This window comes from Gekko japonicus, unplaced genomic scaffold (assembly GCF_001447785.1).
Source record: "Gekko japonicus isolate JY-2015 unplaced genomic scaffold, Gekko_japonicus_V1.1 scaffold1782, whole genome shotgun sequence".
NCBI classification, from domain to species: domain Eukaryota; kingdom Metazoa; phylum Chordata; class Lepidosauria; order Squamata; family Gekkonidae; genus Gekko; species Gekko japonicus.
Genome location: NW_015173189.1, coordinates 68,325 through 90,484, shown reverse-complemented (window position 1 = coordinate 90,484; position 22,160 = coordinate 68,325). Strand labels below are relative to the sequence as shown.

The 22,160-nt window shown below is 46.7% G+C and overlaps 1 protein-coding gene across 1 annotated transcript in view; it reads right to left on the bottom strand.

The window, feature by feature from the left end:
- The window catches only part of PCSK1 (proprotein convertase subtilisin/kexin type 1), a 52,688-nt gene that overhangs the window by 15,824 nt on the left and 14,704 nt on the right, over positions 1-22,160 (bottom strand). The window contains exons 6-8 of the mRNA XM_015422608.1: positions 17,679-17,767; positions 13,372-13,544; positions 287-499 (exon numbers count right to left, since the gene is read on the bottom strand). Of these exons, the coding sequence (XP_015278094.1) occupies positions 287-499; positions 13,372-13,544; positions 17,679-17,767 (475 nt within the window). The remainder of the gene's footprint in view (positions 1-286; positions 500-13,371; positions 13,545-17,678; positions 17,768-22,160) is intronic.

Genomic DNA, 22,160 nt, shown 5'->3' with positions numbered 1-22,160 from the left:
ATTAGATTTGAGAAGTCCTTCTCCTACATATAAGCAACATTCTTTTTCAGAGAACAATAGCAAGCAGATGAAATGGCAGGATGCTGATTTCATGCAAATGATAAGGCTATTCTTTGTGAACAACAGGAGTGTTCTTTTAGCAGGATAGTCTCTACCTAGGATTCCATTCCTGAGCTGTAAGTTATATTAGAACATAAAACACTGATCAGGTGAATATCCCCCCCCCACACACTGCTTTATGCATGATCCTAAAAAATGCTTATTAAATCTGGTAAAAACAACCTACAATTTTCTGGTCAGTATAATCCCCACTGCTGTATGCTGTGGCCAGTGATGAAGAGCACTTCTCTGCATACCAGGGAGAAAGGCCTTGCTGAGAAGCACTGCTGATGGAGATTGTGTAAATACTGTCAGTGTAGCCATCACAGTCACAGTTATCTCCTTGGCGGCCACCATTGCCAGAAGCCCAGACAAAAATGGAGCCTTTTCCTTTCCGGCCCTGTGAAAAATGAAAGAAGTGATACAATTATTGCATAGATGGAAGCATCACATTTCCCTTAAGTATTTATTTATTTTTTAAAAAAAATATTCCACTTTTCCTCATTGCTCAAGGTGGCTTACTAGTAAAAAAAAATGCTGATGCTGAAAATGAATAATTTCTGTGAACCTATAGGAGGCAAGGGTGTCTGAACTCTCCCCTTTTTATTGATGAAAAATGTTACCTTTATATATGCAGTTGGTTCAAGAGTATAACAATTCATTTACAGAGTTATTGTGAAGTTGCAGAAGAGTCATTAAAGTCTAGGATAGGATCCCCAAACTTTTTGAGCCTGTGGGCACCTCTTGAATTTTGAGAGGGAGTGGTGAATGCCGCTGAAAATTAGCTGCCACCAGTGGCATACCTAGCCTATTTGGTGCCCAAGGCAGATAATTTTTTTAACACACACAAACCCCTATTTTTTTGCCATCGAGTCACAGCTTATGACAACCCTATAGGGTTTTCAAGGCAAGAGACATTCATATTTAGCTTTGATAAATTACTGAAGTTGTTAGTTAGTAAAAAATAGAATGGAATGTATTACCTAAAAGAAAAGTATAAGTTACCTGTGGTCGGATAGTAAATGAGGTGGAGAAAAAAGAACTAAGAATTGAGCAGGAGGTTGGAGCACTGTGGGAAGCCGAATGGAGGGGGGAGGGTAGGATGGTATAATGGTTAATGTTATGAATTATATTGGACTTTTATTATCATATCCTAATAAAAAAAATTCCCCCCCAACTAAGGCAAGGGACGTTCAGAGGTGGTTTGCCATTGCTCGCCTCCACGTTGCCCCTCCTTAGCTTCTGAGATCTGAGATCTGATGAGATCAGGCCATCCTCGGGCTAGTCAGGTCAGGGCCCTTCCTCTATATGTCAACATTATTTTCATTAATAATCATTTTCAGACAGTGAAAACTTTCCTGTAGTTAACTCCATATTTATAATCACGCCAGTAAAAAAAATTCAAATTCCAACACACTATTCCATCATGCAAGCCAGTGTGGTGTAGTGCTTAAAGTGTCAGACTAGGATCTGGGAAATCCAGGTTTGAATCCCCACTCGTGCCATGGAAGCTTGCTGCGTGGCCTTGGGGCCAATCACATTACTCTCAGCCTAGCCCTGACCTGGATAACCCCAGGACAGCCTGATCTCATCAGATCCCAGAAGCTAAGCAGGGCTGACGCGGAGACAGGCAATGGCAAACCACCTCCAAACATCTCTTGCCTTGAAAACCCTACAGGGTCACCATGAGTCAGCTATGACTTGATGTTCTGAAAAGGCACTTGGGAGGGCTTCTCTTCTCCATTCTGAAGCCCAAAAGATGACTACCACAAACATCTACAAGGCATTTTTGAGAGCTAGGAGTCTGCCTTTGTACTAACTTTTACTAACACACACACTAACCAAAGCATCACAAAATAGTGATCACAAGCGTCACCAGACTGGATGTTAAGAAACACACTACCCCACGAAGAAGGCGCCCCCGTCCTCCTTTGTTTACAAAGGACTAAAGTCAAATCACAGAATCTCTGCAGTAGAAATTAAAGGGGGGGACTTTTGCACCCCAGCAAAACCAGTGCAATGTACAGAGTACCCAATATAATATTAACAAAGGTTTGCTACTATATTAAATACATTCTGTGACCAAGCAGGATAGGGATGAGAAGGTCTTGAGGCCAAGGACACGGAAAAATTAGGTGAAGAGAAACAGAAATGAATGAGAAATGTGTGGGAAATGAGGGAGCAAAATTAAGAGAGGGAAAGGTTGTTTTTTCTTTGAAAAGTATGTGGACAGACGAGTGATTTCAGCTAACGTACTTTATTTAGTGAGGAACAAGACAACTTTAGCCGGCTCACAGGCTGGCTTATATTCCCCATGAAACCACCACCCAGAACACACCCCCACATCACAATATATTACTTACAGTGGCCAAGAGTTCCGTAGGCTCTCGGCCGGGAACCTAGCCCTCTGATAGGTGCGGGCTAGGATCCACTTAGTTCATTGTTTCGTTGAGCGAAGCTCAATGTTTGTGCTTGACCACGTGGAGCCCAAGCTGGCCATGCAGTCCGAACTGGATACATTACACCCTTCCCCCCTTAGTCCGCAACACACCCACACATAAAGTCCTTGAGGTGCGCCGGTGTTTTCCTGGTGCAGTTAGAGAGGTGCAGCTTGGGGACCGGGGCTGGCTCCGCTGCTGGTGCACTTGGCAGAGTGCTGGCCGGAGTTGGCACCGTGGGCCCCGGTGCCAGCATTCCAGATGCAGCAGGGAGGCTGTCCTTGTGTGCGCCCACAGGGAAGAGCACGGGCTCCGTGGCCGGCGTCACTGGCGAGGTTGCAATTTGTGGTGGTGTTGTGGGTTCTGGGGTGTCAAGGGTTTCAAAGTCCTCGGGGTCCAGCAGCAGCAGCCGTCGGCGCAGCTGGTCAATATGACGGTGTAGGATTTGGCCATCCTCACTGGAGACCTCGTATGATCTGGGGCCCTTGACTCTCACTACTCGAGCCGAAATCCAGGCTGGACCCCGTGCATAATTTCTGGCGTACACGGGATCCTCTGGAAAGAACCCCCTGGCCGCTTCATGCACTTCAGTGACTGGTGCCTCCTCCGGAGCTTTGTCTGAGTGGAGATGGTCCAGCTGGGTCGTGAGGCAGCGACCTAGGAGGAGTTCCGCCAGGCTGCGCCCCATTGTGGTGTGGGGCGAAGTTCACTGTCCAAAAAGGAAGGCTGCCAACTTATAGTCCCAGTCCTGTGAGTCCAAACGGCAGAGTGTGTCTTTGATTGTCCTTACCATACACTCCGCTTGGCCGTTGGTCGCAGGGTGAAATGGGGCAGACCAGACATGGCTGATCCCGTAGTACCGGGTGAACTCCTGGAATTCACTGGATGTGAACGCAGTCCCGATATCTGTGACTAGGGTGTCTGGGATGCCCTGAGCACTGAAAATCGGCCACATCGCCCGGATTGCTGCTTTAGAAGAGGTGGAGGGCACGGGGACTACCTCCAGCCACTTGCTGTAGGCATCCACTAGAATGAAGAAGAGTTGGCCCTGGAATGGTCCTGCAAAGTCCAAGTGCAATCTGGACCAGGGTCGGTGGGAGGATTCCCAGGCTCGTTCCAGGGCCCTGGGTGGTTCTGGCCGGGATGCTTGGCAGGCCTGGCACCTTTTTACTACATCCTCAATGTCCCAGTCCAGCCCCGGCCACCAGATGTAGCTTCTGGCCAGGGCCTTCATGTGCACCACCCCTGGATGGGACTCGTGAAGGGCGGTGAGGACACGTTCTCGTAATGGCGTAGGGATGACCACCCGGCCACCCCACATCATGCAGCTCTTGTGGACCAATGGTTCATCCCGCTGGGATGTGAATGCTGTGAATTCTGGCTCCCCTTTGGCCGACGGCCACCCCCTCACCACCCAGTCAAAAACGCGGCTGAGTACCTTGTCCTTGGCCGTGCAGCGATCCACTTCTTTGATGTGGACCAGCTCGTCCAGAAGAGACTCCAGAAGGGTGATCAGATGAGCTGGGGCCGGATCCAGTTCACACACAGGCAGAGGAAAACAGCTCAGGGCGTCCACATGGCCCATCGCTTTCCTCAGGCAGTGAACGAGTACCCCGCCAGACAAATAGACCAGCGGAGCACCCAGGGGGATATCATTTGAGGGGCCTGGCAGTCGGGTGCCAGGAGGCCTAGCAGCAGCTTGTGGTCTGTAAGGACCGTGAAAGGCCGGCCGTACAGGTAGTGATGAAATTTCTTCACCCCTGCCACTATAGCCAGCGCTTCCTTATCTATCTGCGCGTAGTTGCACTCCACTGCAGACAGCATCCGGGAATAATAGGCAACCGGGACCATGCAGCCATCCGGTAGCCAGTGGCCCAGAACCGCCCCGACCCCATAAGGGGAAGCATCACATGCGAGGACGACTGGAAGAGACTCATCAAAGTGTGCCAGGACCACGTTCGATACCAGCAGGTCCTTTACGACCCAGAATGCAACGGCGTGTGTCAGGCCCCAAACCCACGGTGCTTTTTTGTCTAGGAGGCGGTCTAGGGTCTCGGTGACCGCTGCTTTGTGAGGCAGAAAGGAGTGGTAGAAATTAAGCAGGCCCAAGAAGGCCTGGAGTTCCACCTTGGACGAGGGGGTAGGCACATTAACAATTACATGAATTTTGTCGAACATGGGATGGATGCCCTGAGTGTCGACCGCAAATCCCAGGAACGCCACCTGCGGCACCCCGAGGAGACACTTTCCCCTTTTTACCTTTAGGTCGGCGGCGTTGAAGCATTGCGGGACCTCGCTCAGTCCCTCTGCGAAGAACTCTGTCGACTGTGCGGCGATTAAAACGTCGTCGAAGAGGGGCTGCCTTTAAGGAGATGGTCCACCAGGTTTTGAAAGATCCCCAGGGCCACACTGACCCCAAACTGCACCCGGCGCACCTGGAACACGCCCCTGTGCATTACAATCATTTGGGCATCTGCGGTGGCATTGTCCACCAGGAGCTGTTGATACGCCTGGGCCAGGTCCAGTTCCCCAAAATCCTTGACTCCCGTTAGGGAAGCTAGCATGTGGCTCACTATGGGGACGGGGTATGCATGGTCCTGGAGAGCCTTATTGATTGTGCACCTATAGTCAGCGCATATCCAGACGTCCCCATTGGGCTTCACTGGGGTCACGATCGGGGTTTCCCAGGGAGCGTGCGGTACGTGTTCCAGAACCTTCTGGGCTACGAGGCGGTCTAGTTCTAGGTCAACTTTAGGTCGTAAGGCAAACAGAACCCACCGGGCCTTCATGTGGATGGGGCGGATTGCTGGGTCTAGGTCGAGGGAGACCGGGGGACCCGTGTAATGCCCCAGCATGCTGTCAAATACCACTGGGAATTTCTCGCACACCCTGTTGAAGTCCGTTGGCTGAACGACCATCACCTTGAACCTCAACATCGCAAACCAGGACAGTCCCAGCAGACTGGTGAGCCAGCCTTCTACCACCACCAGGTCTAACAGTCCATTAAAGTCACGGTATTGCACCCTGAACTTGTCCGACCCCTTAACTGCCACTGGGTTCTTCTGGAAGTCACGGAGGGTAAAGTCAACTGGGTTCAACTGGCCCCCCCACGCGGACAGAGCCCTCGGACTGTCTCTGCCAAAATGATGGAAACGGAAGAGCCTGTGTCGTTCCATTTCACAGAGGGCCTCCTCTATCAAAACAGTTACTTTAATCTGGACCAGGGTCGGTGGGAGGATTCCCAGGCTCGTTCCGGGGCCCTGGGTGGTTCTGGCCGGGATGCTTGGCAGGCCTGGCACCTTTTTACTACATCCTCAATGTCCCAGTCCAGCCCCGGCCACCAGATGTAGCTTCTGGCCAGGGCCTTCATGTGCACCACCCCTGGATGGGACTCGTGAAGGGCGGTGAGGACACGTTCTCGTAATGGCGTAGGGATGACCACCCGGCCACCCCACATCATGCAGCTCTTGTGGACCAATGGTTCATCCCGCTGGGATGTGAATGCTGTGAATTCTGGCTCCCCTTTGGCCGACGGCCACCCCCTCACCACCCAGTCAAAAACGCGGCTGAGTACCTTGTCCTTGGCCGTGCAGCGATCCACTTCTTTGATGTGGACCAGCTCGTCCAGAAGAGACTCCAGAAGGGTGATCAGATGAGCTGGGGCCGGATCCAGTTCACACACAGGCAGAGGAAAACAGCTCAGGGCGTCCACATGGCCCATCGCTTTCCTCAGGCAGTGAACGAGTACCCCGCCAGACAAATAGACCAGCGGAGCACCCAGGGGGATATCATTTGAGGGGCCTGGCAGTCCGGTGCCAGGAGGCCTAGCAGCAGCTTGTGGTCTGTAAGGACCGTGAAAGGCCGGCCGTACAGGTAGTGATGAAATTTCTTCACCCCTGCCACTATAGCCAGCGCTTCCTTATCTATCTGCGCGTAGTTGCACTCCACTGCAGACAGCATCCGGGAATAATAGGCAACCGGGACCATGCAGCCATCCGGTAGCCAGTGGCCCAGAACCGCCCCGACCCCATAAGGGGAAGCATCACATGCGAGGACGACTGGAAGAGACTCATCAAAGTGTGCCAGGACCACGTTCGATACCAGCAGGTCCTTTACGACCCAGAATGCAACGGCGTGTGTCAGGCCCCAAACCCACGGTGCTTTTTTGTCTAGGAGGCGGTTCAGCAACCACAGTCCTGAGGGTCAGGAAGGAGTGATAAAAGCTCAGAAGCCCCAGAAAGGCCTGCAGCTCTGACTTGGACGAGGGAGGGGGTGCTTGTGAGATGGCTTTCACCTTGTCCGCTGTGGGGTGGATGCCAGTGGCGTCGACTGCGAAGCCCAGGAACTCGATGCGAGGGACCCCCAGGAGACATTTTTCCCTCTTGACCTTGAGCCCGGCCACGTTGAACCTCCACAGCACTGCCCGAAGCCGGTCAGCAAAGGATGAGCTGTCCGGAGCCGCGATGAGCACATTGTCTAAACAAGGCTGTACTCCGGGAATACCTTTGAGGAGTGAATCCATGAAGGACTGAAAAATCCCTGGCACGACCGAGACCCCGAATTGCAAGCGATGCACCTTGAAAGCCCCCCTATGAGTGGTGATCGTTTGGGCCTCGGCGGTGGCAGCATCAACCGGCAACTGTTGATACGCTTGAGCTAAGTCCACTTTGCTTAAGACCCGGGCCCCCACTAGAGCAGCCAACACATGGCTGACCACCGGCACCCAATAAGAATGTGCCTGTAGGGCCTTGTTAAGCGTGCATTTGTAATCCGCACAAATGCGCACGTCCCCGTTCGGCTTTACCGGGGTGACTATAGGGGTCTCCCACCGTGCACATGCAACCGGTTCAAGCACCCCTTGTGCCATCAGGTGGTCCAGCTCAGCCTCTATTTTAGGCTTAATCGCAATTGGAGGCAGCCTGTCCTTAATCCGGATAGGGTGGACAGCGGGGTCAAGGTCTAATGAGATGGGGGGTCCAGAAAACCGCCCTAGGGTGCCATCAAATACACAGGGAAATTTAGCGCGCACAGACTTGAACCCTTGTGACTGGACCTGGTTAACCCCCGTGAGTGACAAACCCAGAGGGCTGAACCAAGAGAGTCCCAGTAGACTGGAGAGCCGCCCATCCACCACCAGCAGGTCCATGGGGTTCTTATTGTCTTTGAACAGCACCTGGAACTTGCCCCAGCCCAGTACCGCCATGGGGTTCTTATTAAAGTCCCGCAAGGTGAAACCCCGTGGCTTTTGAAGGGGGGGTCCCCCCTTGGGACACAGCTTGCAGAGCGTATCTGTGGAGATAATGGAAAACGATGACCCCGTGTCGATTTCCATGCTGCAGGGGGACCTCTCAATAAGAACAGTTACATGCACTTTGTTGGAGCTATCGGGGGGCAAGTTACATACCAGGTGTTGCTGGTGGTGGGCCGAGAGGGTGTGGAGATTGATGTGCTGGTCTGGCGTGGTCTGGTGGGTGGATGTCTTCTGGCGCTGTCCCTTGGAGTGGCAGACCCGGGAGATGAGCTGCAATTTGTTGCACGTTCTGCAGACAGCATTCCTGAAGCAACACAACCGGCACTCATGTTCTTCTCCACAGCTGGCACACTGAGAAGAGGGAGCCGAAGACGCCTTGCCCAAGTTGGCTGCCGACTGATGAGAGCGCTGAGACAACCGATGGCAGACCTGTAGAACCTCTTCCTCGTCCGAGGCGTCAGAACCTACGGTTGCTCGTGTGCGGTGGACCACCTTGGCACGGCGGTCTTGGTGGGCCTTCTCGTAAGTGGTGGCCTCCCAGATCACTTTGTTGAGATCCAGGTCTTCCTGGCTGACCAGCTTCCTCCGGAGCTTGGGCTCCCATAGTCCCAAGAGGAATTGCTTCAGCCAGGTCAGAAAATGAACACCTTGTGGCGGCCCATCGCAGAGCTGCAAGGAAATCAGAGGCTGTTTCGTCAGGGCCCTGGACTTTCGCAAAAAAAGTCCTTCCGTTCCACAAACTTTGTGGGTTTGGGAGCCAGGTGATCTGAGAGCGCCTTGACCAAAGAGGTGTAACATTCGTCTTTGGTTAGCCAGGGCGCTATCAGGTCCTTCAGTAGGAGATGGGCCTCCATCCCACAGTGCCGGAGAAGGTACGCCTTCTTCTTACCCGGGTCAGTGACATCATGGATGGTGAAATGGCTCTCGAGGGTCTCCAGCCAGGTTTCCCACTGAGAGGGTTGGGAGATGTCGAAGGCAGGGAGGCTCTCGGATGCAGCAGCCATCTTACGATTCCACGAGGATGCAAACGGTGAGAACTACGGCTGCGATCGTTGTTGAGGAGCAGTGTGGTGCTGCTCTCAGGGTCAACAGGGTCAACAGGCGATGCTTGGAGCTGGGAGTGGTGCAGTGAGCGGTAACCAGAGATGAAGCACGAGGCGAAGCAGCGTGTGGCGATCTCGGCGCGGAGACTTGATGCGATGCTCAATTCGTGGTCTCTGTTCAAGGGAAGATGAATCCCATCCTCATCGCCAGTGAAAAGTACATGGACAGACGAGTGATTTCATCTAACGTACTTTATTTAGTGAGGAACAAGACAACTTTAGCTGGCTCACAGGCCGGCTTATATTCCCCATGAAACCACCACCCAGAACACCCCCCTCATCACAATAGGTTATTTACAGTGGTCGAGAGTTCTATAGGCTCTCGGCCGGGAACCTAGCCCTCTGATAGGTGCGGGCTAGGATCCACTTAGTTCAGTGATGGTGAACCTTTTAGAGACCGAGTGCCCAAACTGCAACCCAGAACCTACTTATTTATCGCAAAGTGCCAACACAGCAATTTAACCTGAATACTGAGGTTTTACTTTAGAAAAAACAACTCATACATTAACTTCAGATGATCCAAACAAAGTAAGGGAAGCAATCCCAAATGCTTTCATTTACTTAAAATTATTTGGCAGAGAATTCGACACTTTAATGATGGTCTGGGCCTGGCTGGGGCGATGGGCTCTAAGTGCCACCTCTGGCACCTGTGCCATAGGTTCGCCACCACTGGCTTAGTTCATTGTTTCGTTGAGCAAAGCTCGACGCTTGCGCTTGACCACGTGGAGCCCAAGCCGGCCACGCGGTCCAAACTGGATACATTACAGTCTTGCTGCAACACCCTAACACTACTGCTTTGCAAGATCTGACTGAGCTGGGTACAAGTAAAGTGAGAGAGAAAGCCTAGACTATTGGATAAAATGACCTGCAGGCTGGCAATTACTGTAGCAACTCTCAGCACAATCTGTTAAGGAAGTTTGCTTGAGTCCTGGAGAAATAGGAAGTTTGGCTGATCCTGGAGCTTTTTGTTGTGCTCAGACTTCTCTGCACCCCTAGTGGCTGCAGCCAAAATTGCATTTAAAAAATAAAAGGGAAGACGTTCAGCTGGAGGCACTAGGACACCGCTGACTTCAAGGGTCCCTTTCAAAGGCCTTCTTTAAGCTGCACTCAGAGTGGACTGCCTCCTACCCCCTTGTTATGCTGCTGGCTGCCACAGAAGGCACAGCTGCACTCAATATGGCTGCCACATGGGTTGCTAACTCTGGGGTGGGAAGTTCCTGTAGATTTGTGGGTGGAACTTAGGAATGACAGGGTTACGGGAGGGGATGGATCTTAGCGGCCCATAATGCCATATAGTCTATCCTCTAAAACAGCCCATTTTCTTCAGAGGAACTGATCTCTGTAGTCTTAATATTAATTTTAATTGCAGGAGCGCTCCAGGCTCCACCTGGAAGTTGGCAACCCTAGATGTGTCAAGGAGGTGGTGCCAAGCACAATACTTCCCTCATTGTTTTGCAAAAGGTTCAGTAGGGATTCCAGCCTCCAGGTGGGGCTGGGGATCCCCCAGAATTACACCTCATCCTTAGACTATGGAGAACAGTTCCCCTGGAGAAAATTGATGCTTTGGGCTCTATGGCATTGTAATCTACTGACATCCTTGTCCTCCGCAGGCTCCACCCCCTGGCAAACCTACCCCCCCATCCCCTGCTGGTGGCGGGGGGGGGAACACCCTAAGTATCACAGAAGAGGAATAAAAGGAAATGTGGGAAAGCCAGGGGTGGGGGAGAAAAAGCCAGGGAAATGAAGCCACATACTAAGGTGGGCCCAAGTTCTCCTGATCCTCTAGTGGCTGTGGCTGCTGTTGAAGCTGTGCAAAACCAAGCCCTGCTTTACAATAGCACAACCAACTTTCTGAAAAGCTTGGCTAGTGGCAGGGGAAGTACCGGAAGGTGCCGTGGTTCCTATGGTGCATTTATTGTATGCATTACAGTGGAACCATCTGCGCCTCTGCCCTCAATATTTGCATGTGTGGTTTAATCTCCTGGGGGTGGAGTCCCTGTTAAGTTAGTTCTGTTGGTTAGTTAGAAATGTAAACTGCATAATCCTCCATGTCCTAAAATCAGTTGCTCCCATCCTTGTATCCGCTTGCAAATAAACAGATGCTGTTTTCAACGCACCCATCTCTGCTGTGTGAACCTAAAAGCAGGAACCAAAGTAAGTACCCTATTCCTGACTTGCAAATGAAAGAGAACATCACAGTGCCCATGAACACCATGTTGAGGAACCCTGGTCTTGAAGCTGAGGGGAAAAGGTCAGCCATGGAATGCTGGGGGGGGGGAGAGTATTCAGAATTGCAGTGGTCCTGCAAGCTGTTGCATGAATAGTATTTTCATAGCAACAACTGCAATCTGAATTCTGAGAACTTCCTGAAACACAGGACCTCCTTTTTGGGGAAAGATATTTGGATCCCAAGCAACAAAGGGACAAGTACACTTTTGCTGGATTATTAACTGATTGGGAAACCTTTAGTGTGTTTCATGTAGCAGTGTCTGTTTCCTCACAAGACGGATCATTTTAAAGGGATGAGTAAGCACCATGCAGTGCAGGGAACATTTCCTTCAAAAACAGATCTTGCTGTTTATCCTTTGCTGCACATAAGCAGCATATAGCCCAATTGCCTTAGCACTGTGGGATTATTATTATTATTTTGCTGCTTAGCCTCGTTCATCCTATTTCACGTCAATATATTAGTCAATGCAGGAATATATGCAGATAAACAGTCTGTAATCAATATAAATTATTTATCCAATGGAACACTAAGGTCTTCTGACACATAAAACACTACTTAAATTCCAGGAATTAATTTCATTTCCATGTACTACAGTCACAGCATTGCTGATGAATTACCTGTACAACTAGTGTATAATTCAAGGCAAGTGTACAGGGATTCTGTGCTTGCCATGTTCTTTTCAAGGGGAAAATAGTAAAATTGGCAAATAGTCTTTTCCTGTTGTTTCAAGATCCATGACTCTCTTATAATTAACAGCCACCCCCACTAGTACTGGTTAGGCCTTAGTGGGAGATAAGTTGAAAGCAGATATAAGGACGCAAGCAGCCATGGGATACTCAGAGAGAAAGCAGCATGAAAAATGGTGGTGAAACCTTTTAGCCTGCTGGTAGCTTTCTAGCAGACAATGTCTACTGAGGTATACACTTTTTTAAAAAGCTTTAATGAGGAACCTTTTAGCCTGCTGGTAGCTTTTTAGCAGACAATGTATACACTTTTTTAAAAAGCTTTAATGAAATGCACATGATATAAGAACAGTGTAGTTCCCTATTAATCTACCTGGCTAAATTACCAAAGTGATGGTTCATAGTTTAGGAGAAATACAGTAGTAAAATTTTCTTCTAATAGTCATAAGAAAAGTGATAATTATGCCAGTGGGGAAAGTGTCATGTGTTGTTGTTGGCAATTATCTGCTTTTATAATACAGGATTGATTTAATATGAACTTTACACGATTTGGTTGGGCGAAAGCAAAGATAAAAAATCACTCTACTGGCGATGACTTGACATCACTTCTGAGGAAAACCCAGAACTAATGCCAGGCCTCTCCAGGAATTGCTGGAAACTCTACGGTAACATCATGCAGTCACTGAAGATAAGACTCCCACACCAATCATGCCAAGAAAAATTCTGCTAACTTGCAAAAGGATGGGGGGGGAGCTCAGTGGTAAAGAAAAAATCTGAGTGAACATATGAACAATTCAAATCATTTATCCATCTAAGCCAGTACTCTCTATGTAGACTGGCAGCAGCTCTCCAGAAGTCTTTTCTAGCTCTGCTACCTGAAAGCCTTTAACTGGATGTTCTAAGGACTGAACCTGGCGACCTTCTGTTTGCAAAATATGTGGTGTACTACTAAACTGTGGCCAATGGAAGTGTGAGTTATGTGCATTTTTATAACTCTGTGTATAAATGGCCACCATTAAAGCTCTGTAATCTCTAGATCAAATGGGCTAACATGAAGCATTTATTCCTCAACATGCATTCCCAACTATCTTAATTATAACTGGAATATGTGTTATGTGTGGGATTAGAATATAATGCACCAAACCGTGGCTTGTAAAGAAAGACAAATGCCATATTCATGAGGCAGGAGATTTTGCATTAATATTTTATGGGAGCTCTTTGCCAAGACTCGCATTAGTATTCAAAGCCAAACAGACAAAACCATAGAGAAGAAAACTGAAAAAGGGGGAAGTGAGAGACTGAAGAATGGACAGAGATGAAGCTTTTCAAAAGACAGTGTAGGCAATAGTTTCCTAAAAGCTGTTGGGCCTTAGATCTGAAAATGAGTCAAGCCTTTCCTCCCATTTGTCTCTAGAGTGGTTCCATGTGTTTAAAACAGGGTCTCTGAAATGACAGAGAACACAAACAAGCAGCCATATGTTGCCCCAGAACACCCAGAGAAACTTCAGTTTGCTGGCATGTGTGAGCTCTTTTCCAATATGGCCAGCATCTCTGTTTGAGGCCTCACCTTCCTGATCCCATATTCAAATGCCTTCTGTGCCAGGCGGCCAGGCCCCTCAACAGTTTTCCCATCATCATTTGGGCCCCAGCTGGCACTGTAGATATCCACATGATCTGGATTGAACCCAATGGAACTGGCTTCGATGGCATCAGTGACTATTCCATCCAGCATTCTTATGCCTTAATATTAGAAGGGGAGAGAAAGCAGCAGAAACCAGTCGTTATTTTGGGGCAGCTCTTCATTTGCATAATAAGACATCACTTGTGACCATGTGAATAGAAATGGCACTGTGTCCTCTGCTCTACAGTGCAAGGGGTCTGAAAATATAAGGCTTCCTCAGCTGCAGGGAGGGAATATTCTAGTATTTCCATTGTCATCATCCTCCTTGCTTGAGAATCAGGCTACTTACTGTCTCTCTAGCATGAGATAGGCAGCTACTTCACTTAACAGGGTATGAAGATGTGAAGCGGGCTGTCAAAGTCAGATTGGAAAGTGACATGACACATAGGCTTCCAAACCGGCTGAGAACGGGAAGCTGCTAACACAGAATTCCAATGTGACAACAGTCAGCACAATCATCTGCTCTGCTGTGAGTGTCCTGTTTTCATTATTTTAAAGCAATATGCCTCCTCCTCTGCTAAACAACACGTCTATTTCAGAAACCTCTGTTAATCAAGATATTTTTTTAAGTGGCAGCTTTGTGCGTGAAAAGAGTGCTGTGTACAACATTGACAATAAGTGACATACAAGCAATTGAAGTGAAGGCACCAAGATCATTTGGAAACTTGGCTGACATCGCTAGAAGAACTATGTGGAAAGAAAATTGCTTTCACTTTACAGGCAAGATTATTTCCTTGACAAAACTGCAAGCCTGTCACTCCTGTATTCAGAATACAAACAACCACCCACTGCACGTTATATCCCTGTCTCAAAGTGGATCAAGTCATGCCTAGCAGTTTGGAAAATATACTTTTTTTCTTTTAGTATTGTCAGACTGGATACTATTATTCTACATTTCTTATAGGCACAGGCAAGTGTTATTTAATATTTTTTTAACAAAGATTAATCTTTCTAACAATTTTTCCAATTGAAATCCAAAATCAGAATAATACAAAACTAAATTTTCAGTCAAAACTAAGGAGAGACAAAAGGAGATATGTTTGTCCTGTAATTAGGGTAGGGGGAGGAAAGTCTGCATATATTTTGTATGTAAACAGGCATAATTTATTTATTTAAAGAATTCAACCAGCTCTGAAACGGGTCCAAAATGTGCATTCAGTAAATAGAATCTGAAGGTGGGGAAGCCTGTTGAATAGAGTTGCCAACTCAAGGTTAGGAAATATCTGAAGATTTCTGTGGGTGGAACCTAGGGGGGAGGGGGTTTGGGGAGGGGAGGGGCCTCAGCAGAGTACAATGCCACAGAGTCCACCCTCCAAAGCAGCCATTTTCTCCAGGGGAACTGATCTCTGTTGATTACAGATCAGTTGTGATAACAGGAGATCTCCAGGCCCTACCCTGGAGGTTGGCAAACCTACTTTAGAAGCATTTAAGACATTGCTTTCAACATGGGATGACATTGTCTTGCATCTCTGCAAAAACTTCTGAGAATGGGCTGGAGATGCTGTGGCTAAACACCAGTCTATAGTGAAAAACTGTGAGAGGCTGAGAAGGTACAAGGAGTCAACAGTGCCCCCTCTCCCTTTTCCCTAAAATAAATCTTTGTGCAAGAACCCTGTGGAATAGAGCATTTTCTCTTGACACTAAGGTCCTTTACACTTGTCCGTTTCTCTCGCTTTCACTGTGCATCACCATTGGTTTTTCTCCCTTCTGCATTCCTCCACGCATTCCAATTGCATTCTGTTTTTCTTTCTGCATTGATTCCCCCCACCCTTCAGCACTGAGCCTGCTTTCAGTCTGCTGGTTCCCCGGGTTATCTCAGACTCCTTTTGTGATGATTTATCCCCTTGGTTTGCTTCCAAGCCGAAGGTAATTTAAAAGCATACATATTCCCTTGGACTTTTCCTCCCCCCTCCCCTCGGAGGCCAGTTGGTCTCTCCTTGTTGGTCAGTTTTGTGCTTGGGGGTATCTTTTGAAATAGGAGAGTAGGAAAGTCATTGCCTTTGTCTGATGTGTTTACAGGACTGGCCAGTTTGGTTAGCGATTAGAATGCAGTGCTATTAACTACAAGGTTGTTGGTTTGATTCCACATTTGTTTGTTTAAGAAAAAAATGGTTTTCTTTTACATTGACTCTGACCACAGACTTTTCAAACGCGAGGATGATGCCGTGGAGCCTGCTCTGGGGCAGCAAGTCCACATTTGTTTAAGTTTGTTTAAGAAATTTGTTTTTTCTTTTACATTGACTCTCACCACAGACATTTCAAACGCGAGGATGATGCTGTGGAGCCTGCTCTGGGGCAGCAGCACCTGTTTTGTTTTTTTGTTCTTTAATGGTCCATCTCAACATCTGCTTTTCCCCCTTTGCCTATCATCTAATTTCCAAATAACACTGTGGGGGAGCTCAGGCTGTGAAGCATTGATGTCTCCATCTCCCCCCCCCCCTTGTGAACCTCCTCTACCAAGCTGCTGCGCAGCAGCCTCTCTGGCCAAGCAGTCAGCATCTCCTCCTGGGGGCACACATCTTTTAAAACTTTTAATAGTGTGTGCACGCACACACACCACCTCTTGCCAAACTTTTAAAGCATTCCTTGCCAATGATTTTTTTCTCCAACCATCCCAGATTAACGTTAAAGTCCTAACACTAGACTAAACTCTCCTTAAAAACACACACAAAATTGTACAGATGGAAACCCTAACCAATGGTGGAGCTTGTACACCAATAAAAGGAGGGGGACCCCTAATGGTGACCACACAGTAAATTTAGCTCAAAGAATCTCCTATTTCAAAAGACTCGCCCAATGCAAAATTGACCGATCAGGGGAGATTAACCCCACAACAGTATCTGGGTTTTCTCATTGGTTTGCAGAATATATACTCCTCAATTCCCAAGAGAAAACCGGAGGGGGGAAAAGGTGCACAGTACTGGCACAACTTTCAAAGTAAACTCCAATTAACTCAGCTTCAGTGAAAATCAGAACTAAGCTGTGTATGCATAAAGGGCCTTGGTTAGAGCTGGCAATGGCTGCTGAGGTTTCTGTCAGGAGGCAATGTTTGTTCACAACAGCACAAGAGTTGTCGTGCACTGGTGCTGAAAACCCTGAATGTTATTTATTTATTTGGTTAAAACATTTATTGGCCACCTTTCTGCCTTGTGGAACTCAAGGTGGCTTACCGTATAAATAAAGCAATGGTCATAAAACACATAAATGATGACAGTAGAGGATAGGTCGTGATTAGTTATGCAGTGTAGCAAAGACAAGACTACTTCATCGTGCATGCAAAATAATTTCACAGTCCTTCAACTAAATGGTATGTTTAAGAATCACAGGAATAAGTCCATCTTGTTAGCCACCTGATCCAGCACAACTGGACAGACAGAGGTACGCAACTAGAAAGTGGTGGTATTATGACCCCTCTACTAAAATACCTTAGAATGGAGCAGGAGGGTGAGGGTGGGAAAGGGTATAGACTGCTTCAACATGCGGTTGTGGTAAGCCTTTCAGCCACAGTGCATCACAGAGACAGAAGATCTGTTGGAAAAACACCCTCCCCTCTCCTATTTAGGGTTACCAACCTCCAGGTGGGGGCTGGAGATCCTCTGGAATTACAACTGCTCTCCTGACTACATAAATCACTTTATTTATTATTTATATATTTAAAGCAGTTATTCCACTTCTTCTGGAGAAAAAGGCTAATTTGAAAGGTGGACTGCATGTCATTATACCCTCCCAAGATCCCTCCCCTCTCTAAACTACACTCTGCCAGGCTCCACCCTCAAACCTCCAGGTATTTCCAAACCCAGTGTTGCCAACCCTACTCCTCTTCATAATGCTCAGTTTCAGGATGTCTTGCTCAGTACAACCAAAACTGTTTCAGACACAAATTCCTTGTTAGCCACAGACTATACCTGGGAAAACACTAAAAGCATACTATCTAAGAGGCTAAGCTACAATCCTTATATGGTTCAGATCTTGCCTCTTACCTCTGTCATGAACTCACTAGGTGGGTTTAAGGAAGCCATTCATTCTCAGCCCTCCTCCATCTGCAATGTGAGGGCAATCATACTGGCCTGTTTTACAGGGGTGTTGTAGGGATTACAGAAAGATCATTTACATGAAGCACTTTGAATGCTGAAAGTGCTATATGTGTGCTAAGCATTGGTATTAAAAATCAAAATATTGCTTGTTTTTCTTACCCCCAACTCTTGAATTGTATGCAACTCCAACTCCACATTTTAAGTTGTTGGCTTGCATGGCAATCTCTCCTGCACACCGTGTTCCATGTCTGTAACAAAATCACCAGCCCCATACAGATCATCTACAAATGTTACTGTTTAATGATAAATAGTCACTTGAACATATTATATTTTGATGGACCCTATAGGGATCAGCTTGTAATGCTTGCATAGTGCAAACTGGTGTCATTAAACTCAAATCTCTCAAGAGAATGATAAAAAGACACCTTTAAAACAAACCATGCAATTTACTTGATACACAAACCTTAAGTGACCATATAAGCATGTGACAGAGTTTAAATGAACAACTTCCTCCTCATTATTGTGCAGTTTCTTTTGCAGAGTAAAATGTTTTCTGTGATATTTGCTATGATACTTGCCCTTCAGTTCACAAATGAAAAAGCTGCCTTCATATGCAATGGAACCATTGAATGCTGCTGATCTGAATGCCATTTACATATTAATAAAGAATAGATGTGTATGCAGAGATGGTAGATTTTAAAGATAATGCCATTTGAATCCGAGGATAATGGTCTCTTGTTGCCGATAACCACTGCAGCTAAGCAGAGTGATTTTTTTCAAAAGCCTGGATACATTTATCCTTTGACAACATCCACTCTGATGATATTATTTCAATTATAACAGCATCCACATAGTGCATTAAATATCATTTTGCCTGATAGGTGCTGGTGAACCATAGCATAAGCTCCTTATTGTGTCATTACCAACAGCGACATTCTAATTGGCTCAGAATAGCTACTTGTTTTGGAATACACATTCAAAATGAGCTAATCCTCTTCTCCTTCCACTGGCCTTCTCAAGCTAACACAAAAGGAGCAGTCTACAAGATAACCATCATCATTTTCAACATGACTGGATAGGATGTACGTGATTGGGCAGGTTGCAGAGAGTATAGGGTGCCCCCCTTTCAAGAAGAAGCAGGTTCAAAATACCATTGCCATGTTGGACCCACAGAATGAACCATCTAAGACATATCTACATAACAGCCTTAAAATGATTAGAAGGTCATGTTCATCTTCTGTGGGAACTATAGCTTTCTGTATTTGCTAAGAATCTCTAAAGGAAAATTCTCACAAGTATCAATTTAGAATTTCCTAGGATTACTTTGGGCATGACAATTGCAATGGTATAAAACTGATGTGAGTTTGTTACAGGACAGAAAGGGGGTACTGCTGGTAGACAGTGCACCTCGGGAATGTTTCCTAGTAGTAAATCCCCCTGTACTTAAAGTGATGTATGAATGTTAGGATAAAAGACCTGGCAGACCCATGAGGGAGAGATGAACCTCAGCAAGAGAATGGAGCACTGAAGATGACTCAAAGGGAGTTTAGTCAAGAAGACTGCCTTGGGTCAATCAATAGTGACCACATGTTCTAGATAGCAGTATCTGCGTTGGAGCTTATTGAGTCCGACATTGGTGAAACCTGTACTGAGTATCATTCTGTATTGTTTCCCAGAAGAGGATATCCAAATGTGACATAAAATAGGTACAAGTCACTCATCATAGCAGCAATGACCTAATAGAAAAATGGTCCTGGACTTTTGGATGGGGCTATGGACATTTTTCCTGTTAGCCAGTGATGAGGTAAGCTTCTCCCTTCAGCTGGAGTGGCAGGGTTGGGTTCCCAGACAACTTGGTGCTTAGGGCTGTGTTGCCTGAAGCCATACTGGGCAGAAGGGTCACAATGTTTATAGTTTCAGGTGGGTAGCCATGTTGTTCTGAAGCACCTTTAAGACCAAGAAAATTTTATTCAAGGTATAAGCTTTTGTGTGCAAGCACACTTCTTCAGATACAGTGAAAATATTTATATAGTGTATATAGTTTATAGTGTAGCTATGACCATGGAGTGATATAGTTTATTGGACAAACAAAAAATCATAGAGTTGGAAGGAACTGAATGACAATCAGTCCATTATCTCTGCTTAACTTAGGATAATATACCTATCAACCCATGCAGATCAACACAGCAAACTAGACCAAAATGTACCACAAGCAGAGAACAGGTGCACTGCCAGGCCTACTTAGAGATTAATAGCTCCATATGACTCAGACAAGAGTGGCAAGCCGTATGCTATTCTACCAAACACTAGACAATGTTGACTTGGAGAAAATCCATACCCCAAATATGGCAATTGTTCAGATGCTATTTATAAGCAAACCTAATCTATTGAATCATCGTATGGAAGTTACTAAGACTGAATTATCAGAAGGAAATGAGAAAAGAAATCCAAATATCAAAAGGACAAATGAAATACAGATCAGGAGAGCAGTAGACCTGTGAGACTCTGTGAAGTCTAGGCAGCTCATCAGCTCCATTGTGCAGCTGGATGTATGTATGAGCTTCCTGACAAAAACAAACCACTATTCTAAGATATATGCACTGTGTGTAAATGACAGTGATGAATGCATGTACATCTTGCATGTGTGTGTGTGTGTCTATTTGTAAGAAAGAGCCAAAATGTGTTCACTTTATAAATGAAGCCAGGGACCAGTACCTGGATAAATGTGTGATTTCAATCATACTTTGAGCTGTATGTGTATTGAATGTAACATGAGATTTCCTCAACACACTTCTAAAGAAAAACAAAGTGCACACTGTACGCAGCCTGTATGTGTTTTCACTATAACGTGAACAGGGCTACAGCTGGTTCCAGTTGCACCTGGTTTAATGAGAAAGCTGTCATTAGAACATAATATCAGCCATGCTGGATCACACCAGGATAGTAGCCATCTCAACATTCTGTGGCACCAAATTCTACAAGTTAATTATTTATTAAGAAGTTCTTGTTTTTTCTGTCCTTGTTTTTTACTGCCTATCACTTTCATTGGGTGCTTCCAATTTCTAGTACAGGGGTCCCCAACATGGCATTCATGGATACCATGGTGCCTGTCAGTACTTCCTCTTGTGCCCACCAAGCTAATCAGAAAATGGGCTGAATGGGCTGGACTGGGCCATTAGAAGGCAGGGATTGTTACTGGCTGTCTTCAGTCAAATGAATGGGTTTTTAATAGCTGTGGCTCACTGACAGTGCATCTGCTGGGCATGCAGAAGGTCCCAGGTTCAATCCTTGCCATCTCCAGTTAAAAGGATCATGTAGGAGGTGATGTAAAAGACCACAGCCTGAGACCCTGAAGAGCAGCTGCCAGTCTGAGTAGACAATACTGACTTTAGTTGCTGTAGATTCTCCGGGTTCTGTGGCTGTGGGCATTGTAGAACCTGACGTTTCACCAGTAGCTGTGACTGGCATCCTCAGAGGTATAACACAGAAAGATGGAGTACTCTCTGTGTCAAGGTGAGAAGAAAAAGGTAGACTTTGATAGACCAAGGGTCTGATTCAGTATAAGCACCTAGCTTTCTTGACTCACTGTGTATTCCATCCCCCCATCCAGGCTTTCTTTCTTCTCCAAGCTTGCTGTCCTCCCAGTGGAAGGATCATGCCTCCAATCAAATAATACTACATGTGACTGATCATTGGCTTGAATAAGGCAGCTTCATGCTTTCAGCATGGTTGTCATGAAATCCTTTTGCAAAGGAAGGAGGGAACAGGTTTAGTTCCACCTCCTTTGACAGCCATTTTGGGTTTGGCTTGCCTTCTATAGCAGCCATTTTGAGATGGCACTCACCATCCTCTCTCAACATTCCAATGATGTCCACAGGCTGAAAAGACCCCTGTTCTAGTATTTTAGGAAAGAGAAAGTTTTCTCTATCCATGTTATTCACATTATGCATGATTTTATAAATATCTATCCTGTCATCTCTTAGTTGTCTTTCTCTAACTGCAACTCCTTAGCCTTTCACCACAGGGAAGTTGCTCCAACCCCTTTTCATTGCACCCCCCCCTTTCAGCTCCACTGTATCCTTTTATGAAATCCAGTGACCAGCACTGCACACAGTATTCCAAGTGTAGCTGCATCACAGACATATATATGGCATTATGATGATGTCTGTTTTGTCTTCAGTTATGTTCCCTATAATCTTTAGCACAGAATTTATCTCTTTCATCATTGCTGTGCCTCCCTAGCCACCTTCCTGCCTCCAATGTATTTTTTAAAATTCTATTGTTTTAGCAGTGTTCCTCATATTCTCCTTCTGGCCACCTTACCGTAATTTGTTTTGCCAGAGCCTGTGCTCCTTCTTGTTCACCTTGTTTGGGCAAGACTTCCACATTTTTAAAGGAAGCCTTCTTGCCATTTGTGGCTTCCTTGACGTTGCTTAGAAAATGCATGTTTGCATCCTCTTAGATTCATTGGTATCTTTACTAGTCTGAGGTATACTTTCTAGATGAGCTCCAGTTATTGCAGATTTAAATAACTTCTGACCAGAGGTCATTTCGGGGGGGATCGCAGTTCCCCCGGGTGAGGTACGGGGGCGGGGCACATGACAAAGCCCCGCCCCCTGCTTCCAGCTGCCCCGCTTCCGG